Raw genomic sequence first — 8511 nt, forward strand, 5'->3', positions numbered from 1 at the left:
TTTTAGTCATAATTATTTTGTGTTATTAGTGAGATATTACAAAATATAAACTTGGTATTTCACTTATACTTAAGTTTTTTTTGTAATTATTCTAAAAATATTAGTATATATCTGAAGTGACTAGTTACGATGAAAATGTTTTGTGCTACCGAATAGTTTATCTGTGAGATTAGATACTTGAATCTAGAAGCACTTGACCCCGAGAATGGATATATGATATATCTTTAACATTCAGCACAACCGGAAAATCGTACTGCTGAAAAACTAATTTCACCAATATATTTCTTACATTTCAAGTTCTAATTACAAGCTTCCAAATGTAAGTAAATACAAAGAAACTACAAACCAGAGTTATGTTTCCCTTACATTATGCACATTGATCAATGCATAGAAGACCCATTGGGAATAATTTCTATGCAAAATCTCAAGGTGGTAATGTAATTGTTTGAAGAAAAATGATAATACAAATATTTTAAAAAAGGGGATAACAGGTATGACAGACAGATAACAAATAAGTACTCATCTTCTTTAGCAGAAGATCATCACTGAAATCAAAGTAACCTTTTGTTTATTTTTCTTCTCCAAGAACTTAGAGCTTAACGATCTCAGGAATATAAACTGGATAACGATCAATGCAATTAGACCAAGGTCCATCGAGAGGGGTCTTAATGCTTCTGTTGCATTTCCACACAGCACTGTTACATTTAAATCCACTTCCAAATGCTATCTGCCAAACCCTATCTCCTTTCTTCATTCTCCCTTTGGATTCAATGTAGTTAAGCTCATACCAAAGTGATGAAGATGAAGTGTTCCCAAAGCGGTGAAGGGTCATCCTAGAAGCTTCAACATGCTCCGCGGAGAGCTGAAGGTTCTTCTGTAACTCATCAATCACAGCACGGCCACCAGCATGGATGCAAAAGTGCTCAAACGATTGTTTAAAATCAGGAATGTATGGCTTCCATTTTGGGTTGAAGATTTTTCTTCCAATGAGTGTGAGAAGGAATAGAAGCTGTTCTGAAGCAGGTAGAACAAGAGGACCCATGGTGGTGATGTTAGACTTGAGAGCTTCACCTGCAATAGCCATAAGATCCTTTTGAAGTGTGATACCTACCTTTCCTTCTCTGTCTTCCTCTTCAAACACACAATGGTGTGCTTTATCATCAGCACCTTTGTGAGTTCTAACAACGTGGACTAGCTTATATTTTGCTCTCTTGTGCTCTTTTCTTCTGTTTGATAAGAGAATAGCAGCACCTCCCATTCTGAATAAACAATTTGGAAGAAGCTTGGCTCTCTCCTTACCTTGGTAATAGTTTGGTGTTATAATCTCCGTGCTCACAACAACAGCATTTGAGTTTGGATGAACTTGAAGAAGATCGCGAGCTAAGTCAATTGAGATTAACCCCGCGCTGCAACCCATCCCCGAGAGATTGAAACTTTTAACATTGCTTCTAAGCTTGTACTTGTTAACAACCATGGCAGACAAAGAAGGTGTTGGAGAGAAAAGGCTACAATTGACAATGAGAATGTCTACGTCCTTAGGCTTAAGCCCGGTTTTTTGGAACAATGAATCCATGGCTGAGAAGATAACAAGCTCAGCCTCACCTCTGGCGGCTTCCATGGTTGGTTTTGGTGGGATGTAATGAATTGCGGGTGGCAAACAAGTCTCTTCACCTAGGCCAGATCGCTCGAGAATCCTCATTTGAAACTCGACGCTCTTGGGGTTGTTTTTTAGTATAAGCCTTGAGTGTTCCATGAAGGTAGCAAAAGGTACTCGGCACGTGACCGGTGGCTTGAAACAAGCATAGTCAACAAGGTAAATTGTGCGTGGCTTGGACATGAAGTAGACGGTGGCTATGAAGATTAAGAGGAAAGAAGCACATAGAATTTGGACAAAATCAAAGTGGAAAGATTTCCAAAGGTTTAGGATTTCATCTGGTCCTAAACGTAGTACCTCCATGAAAATTGCAGCCATGATGGGAACAAGGGTAAGGGTTATAATATTGTTCACAAGGTATTGGTACCCAAGTTTAACATACTTGAGCTTCACTGTGTTAGAGAAATCTGGCATGGCTGGAGGCATGTTTTTTTTGTTTTATTTGAGAAACACAAAGGTATACTATGACTATGGCAATTGGCAAGTTTTTTAGATGCTAAAAAAGAGGGAGGGTGAGGATTGAGAATTGAGAATTGAGAATTAGAAATCAGGGGAATTTTGCTTTGGTGATTGAATAAGTGAAGGAGGGGGGAGGGTGAGGTTTTAAAGGCAAAGGGGACCCTATGCACTGAAGGGGCAGATGAGGGGATTAAATGAAAGACTTCACGTCACTCAACGCTCACTTAACTTGGTATTAATTTCCATAACTAAACCCTGAAATCCTTCTTTTCCACATGTAAAAACAACTTTGTGATTTGCCCTTGTTTACTATCTTCTAATGGTTATGTTACTTTACATCATTAAAAGGTGGTTTGAAAGGCAAATAGGAGAAACCCATTTTTGCAACTGAGTCACTTTAATTATATACATTCATCTATCAATTAGATAGAGATTTAGTATATTTTAACAGTTTGTGCTTACAATAATGTCCTTTCATTGATAGATCGTCAACCTACTCTCCTAATGAGAGAGCTTTCCAAGTACTGTAATGGTATCCTGCACAGATAGTTTGTTATAGTATGCGATAGAAATTCATCCATGTTTAATTTATATGATGTTCCTTTATAGCCTACTTGAGTTGGGTAGACTATTACATTGGCCAAACTCCTAGATCAAAATTTTGTCAGGTATCAGATGAGGCTGTTATTTTTCCTTTTAACTTAATTTAAAGGATAAATATATCTTATCATTAGTGATAAAATGATATATATGTTATTGCATATAACTTTTTCTTAATTTTTTAGAACACTTCTCTTTCCAGAGTACTTTAGTATGTTAGATTGGGCAACACATCTAAGCCTTATATTACGTGAGTAAAAGTATATTTTATTATGAGGCTACAATCTAATTGATCTGATTTTAAATAGGTCAATGTATTTGTTTTTAATAGGCTAATACAAATAATAGGAAAAAGTGTATATAACACTCATAAACTTTAAACTTTTTGTAAATATGACCATTAACTTTAATTCATCCCAATCAAACTTTAAACTTCTATCATTCATAAAATAAATACTTTTGTTAAATCTTTGTTAATTTATTTAACAGTAAAATCTGACCTTTAATTTTTTTAATCTACGCCATTAATTTATTTATTTAAAAATATAATAAAAAATAGCAAGAGTATGGGAAGACTGTTCTTCTTCCAAACAGTAAAATTTCAAGCAATCAACCCATATTCAATGATGAAAGAGAAATATATATTGGCTCCTCCGTTCTCACCCTATAACAATCCCCTCTCCCCATTTAATATCCTGGGAAATTCTTCCATTTAACTCTATCAATGGGGAGAAGAAAAAGAGCTCACTAGTAACCATTTCAATTCCCTTTTATTTCTCATTTTCTTCAATTTCCATAATTTCATTACACTCCAAAGTCCAAACTATACACCACCATTTAAGCATTTCAAATTAAAAAACTTTTTCTTGCACTTGATTGCCACAAAGTACAAAATTTGTGGGACTCAATTCAATAATTGATATTATGCAATTTTATTTCTGGTTATATTATAATGTGAGATGAATATTCTGGCTATGATAGAACACATATTATTCAGAACACGTATGTTAGAAAGTTTGAAACCATGGATATAATAACAGTGTTACTCTAGATTTAGAATGAACCACTTCTCACCACCTTTATTATGATTTAATATGAGTAAGAGAAAACATTGTATTCTTTCAGTTTTCTATACTAATTGTGGAAGAGCACAGTAAAAGAAGGAACTATTAAAAACGTGAGGGAGTGATGTGCCTAAAAGAAGGAAGGAATTGTTAAAAATGATGTACAATTAAAAAAGAAAGGTCAGATTTCAAATAAGTTAACAGGGATTTAACATAAATGACATATTTTATAAAGAGAATAATGTATCTCCTTACATAAGGAGATAATTTATCTCCTCTAGCCAATAAAAATGTGACATGTGTGCTATTGTTTATTTTTAAAAATAATTTTATAGAAAATGATGAAACATGACACATGTCATAATTTCACTGGCAGGAGGAAATAACTTAACTCCTTATGCAAGGAGATACTTCATTCCCTTTTATAAATGATAAAAGTTTAAGAATCAAATGAGATGAAATTAAAGTTGGGAGTCCTATTTATAATCAATATATCTACTGTTCAGTATTCTTCAACAATTAAAATATAGTTGGCGAAAAATGCATTTATCTAATAATGTAAAACATGCTAATAAATTTTTAGAAAGACTAAAATATCATTGATTTAATTTTTATGAATGACATTTATTGAAAGGACAATTACACACCATAAAATGAATTAGTTATTTAACCATAGAGTTATGATATTTGTACTTTTGATTGTACTTCAAAAATATAATCAGCAAGTGAGCAAACACACTTTAACTAATACTCCCACCCCTTTTAATTGTCTTACAAGATTGGGATATATTGAATAAGAATCAGAGTTAATGTGTTTATTTGAATTATATTTATGTATGCAGTAGTTTACTATTTATCTCTATGATTATAGTTACTATATTTCACTCATTATCTTTCTTATTAAATATCTGGTAATAGAATTGAAAAAATCATAATTAAGGTTGTATTGACTTTTTATAAAGATAAACATATTACTCACTAATAATAACCCCAAAAAATGTTAATGCTCACTAATTAGTACACCAGTGTTCCATAAACGGCTTATAAATTGAAGGCGGGATAAGAGTAATGTTCAATTCTTTTAGTATATTAGTACTTTAGCTTACAAGTTATTTTATTAGTAGGTAAAAGATGTATTAAATAAAAGGCTTACATAGGATTTATATTCCTTTGAAAATAATGTGTTTTTGGTTGTAGTTCATACAAAAATATTTTTTTGTTCGAGTCTTTACATTTTTTAAACATTTATTTACTCTGTGCTTGTGACTTTTTTGGTGTATTGATACAATTGGACGCATGCAAATTAAATACTTCAAAAAACAAAGGACTCATCAAGCCACGTTGTTTTTGGGACGAAAAATTTGATTAAAGGTGGATAAAAAGTAAATCTGTAAATGCATCCAATATTGTGGTATTATAGACAGCATCCAATTCCAAATCTTTTTTTGTTTTGTGCCTAAAGTAGAAATTGTAAATCCTCAGAACATTAAATAGAGAAGATATTAAATGCATTACTTTATATATGAGAAGCATTATGTACATTCAAATTTTCATTTAATATTAGGATTTAATATCTATACACTAACAGTGTAAAAAATTTTACATTGTCAGTACATCATCTATCATTGATTTGTTAACTACTATTGACTCTCAAACAAAACAAAAGTAAAACAAATTAATGATAGATAATGTGCTAACAGTGTAAAAAACTTTATACTGTCAGTGCACAGATTTTAAACTTCTCTAAAATCACATCATAAGATTTTAGTCACATGTTCAAGGAAGAAAAATTAGAGGTTTGTGATAACGCTAAGACATGCAGTTATTTGGTCTACATAGTTAATGACTAATTCACCGGTTACATGTAAATAATATAGAATAATGTGTACAGAATATTTGTTAAAAATAGTAGTAAAACTTTAGATGAAATGAAAGTCTGCATGCCAAATTAATAAAGATAATGATATAGAAGATTTTTGTTACCCACATGCCAATTTGGTAAAACCTTAAAACACTAAACATGCGGCTGTCGATCAAATATTAAATGCCCGTTGCATTTGGCTGATAGTTAGCAATCAATTTTCTTTATTTATTCACAATACTGCTATAACGTGTGGATATGGAGATTCTCCATGGAATTTGCATCCAAATTTTTGAGGTATGCTTGAAGTCAATTAGGAAAAGAGAAGGAAATGGATTAACACCTAATCACAAGGGAAAGGGTAAAGTAATGATACTGTAAAAATAATTTTTATTTTTCTTTAAAATGTAATTAATAATGAGAATAAGTAATGATGTAATTATATAATTTTATTAGTTACGTTTATTTATTTTGATATTTTATCACTAGAAAAATCTCAAATTTGAGTAAATATGATAACATTTTAAAATTTTGTTGTCTCAAAGTATGTTTGATACCATGTATCAAGTTAATGACAATATAAAATAATGAATATTTATTTTTTTAATAACATGACAAGTTTTCATTAGTTTGATACATTGTTTGAAACAAACTTTGAAATAACTAATCTTTATCCATGAAAATATGTACGTTGAGGGTTTTATGAGGCTTTAAAAACCCTTCAAAATATTCTTCTCTCTTTCACCTAACTTCTAAACAATAAATCGACTTTTTAAAGTCATTTTTCATCTTTCATTCTCCTCCAAAATTAGATTATCAAACAAAAGGCTTAGATGAAATATTTGTTTTGATTCTTTAATATAATGATTTTGTGAACAATATTGGAAAACTATCTCCTATAATAATTTGAATAATGATCTTCCCCTTAAGTCAGCTTCTAGAGTAAAGTTGTGAACAATTATTTTAAGCCTTAATTATGTTTTTGGGCCCTACAATTATATCTAGTTTTGATTTTAGTTCCTGGAATTCTTTAACCTTTTACTTTTTATGCTTTCTGAATATTTTATATTTTGTATTTGTTGTTAGGATGGAAAATATTAATGGAGCTATATCTGTAGTATTATATACCTAGTCACATCATTCAATTAGTTAATGTGTTTTGGTTTTAATGTCTATAAATTATTTAAATATAATTTCGGAATGTTTTTTCTTTCTTAATAAAGACATTGACACATTTTAAATGAAATAAATAGATTTAAACAAGTGAACAACATTGAAACTACTGATTAAGATAGTATGAATAGTAAACAAGCATGTCACTGAGAAGACAATGCTTCATGTACATTCTAACAAAAATATTAAACTAGGGTTTATGTACGGTGTCAAAAAAGTGTTAAGTACAACCATTAAAAGTATGTATGCAAACAAAATATTAACCAACAAAAGCATGTACATAAATTTGGCTTTTAGGGATTAAAATAAAATCCAGTTAACTTATATGGACAAAAATAAAAATTGATTAATCTATAGGAACTAAATTCAAAATACAGTAAGCTAAATGAATAATATAGTGAAACATATAGCACTATTGACTTAACTTCGTCAGTTATTTCAACATTTTTCATTTAAAACTAACTATGTATTCAAATATGATATCATGTTTAATGATATGCAAATAAATTGAGATTGTTAAGTTGAAATATATTATAGAACCTTGGATGGATAAAAGAAAGTAAAACTTTTCAAGCTCACTAAAAAGGAAAAAGTAAAACTTTTTTATCCAAATAGTGACATTCTCAAATACAAGTAAGTGTAGGCCAACTGGCTTAAGCTTTTATAGAAACGTTGGACAGAACGCCACTTTTACCATATTACTTTTTATTTGTTTTTATAGAATTTATTTCTTCATTAATTAATGCAAACTATACCCCTATTCTAATTGATGGCGTAGTTCTTGTCGTATGCTTTGTTTATTTTATTCGGTATAATATAGGTTTTGTGAATGGCTATCGTATTGGTTCTTTTCTTTGCAGATTCCACTGGGGTACTTGGAGCTTGCGAATGTAACACTCTTTGTTTCAAAGATTTTGTATACATTAAATATATTAAAAATATTAATATAACTAAAGGTCAAGTAAATTTTATATTTTCAATTTTTTGTATAAAAATAATACACTGGGGTTTTAGAAGTGGCTGATGTCGAATCTCTGAATAAGTTCTTGTTAGACATTCTATTTATGTAACATTACTCATTTTCTCAAATAACTATAAAAAAAAAATAAGTTGTCATTTTCAATTTGTTTTTGAGTTTGAACCTCCAAATCTATAGGTTTTGGTTCCTTCCATTATTTTGTTTTGAACATCCTAGAATACGAAAAGGGATTGTAAATCAACAAACTATATTAATAGTAGAATAATTGTATTTCGAATTTACTCTACTGTGAATACATCCAAAAAAATTATGAACCACATCTCTTCGCAGTATATTTTTATGGAGTCACTGATATTAGCGAAATGAGTTTTAATTTGTCTTTATTAATTAAAAAAACTATAGACATATGAATGATCGAATTATATATTACCACTAAACTAATGTTACATGTTCCAAAGACCGTGTTCTAGTTTATTGCGTTGTTTTAAATAAAAATCACATTGGTACATATACTTAAATATCAGGATTTCTTTTTTTCTTTTTATTTCCAATGTGCCAAAAAATATCCGGATTTAATCTTGAAACACTCTTATATTGGAGTTCTTTTTTATTGCCATTGTAACCAAAAAGGATATTGAGTTCTTCTCCATGAGATTGATAGTTTTCTCTTAGATGATGCACTCCAAAGCCTTAATTAGTTCTTTCTTTTGTTTTTCAGATG

General features: G+C 30.3%; 1 protein-coding gene across 1 annotated transcript; it reads right to left on the minus strand.

Annotated features, from left to right (window-relative positions):
- Window positions 274-2227, minus strand: LOC109336443 (3-ketoacyl-CoA synthase 6-like). Its single transcript, XM_019573046.1, has one exon. The coding sequence runs from the start codon at window positions 2078-2080 to the stop codon at window positions 590-592; it is 1491 nt and encodes a 496-aa protein (XP_019428591.1). The 5' UTR covers window positions 2081-2227; the 3' UTR covers window positions 274-589.

The sequence above is a fragment of the Lupinus angustifolius genome, chromosome LG20 (assembly GCF_001865875.1).
Source record: "Lupinus angustifolius cultivar Tanjil chromosome LG20, LupAngTanjil_v1.0, whole genome shotgun sequence".
Taxonomy (NCBI): domain Eukaryota; kingdom Viridiplantae; phylum Streptophyta; class Magnoliopsida; order Fabales; family Fabaceae; genus Lupinus; species Lupinus angustifolius.

Coding starts and splice junctions, on each gene's coding strand:
- LOC109336443 (XM_019573046.1), bottom strand. CDS start 2,080: ATGCCTCCAGCCATGCCAGATTTCTCTAACACAGTGAAGCTCAAGTAT.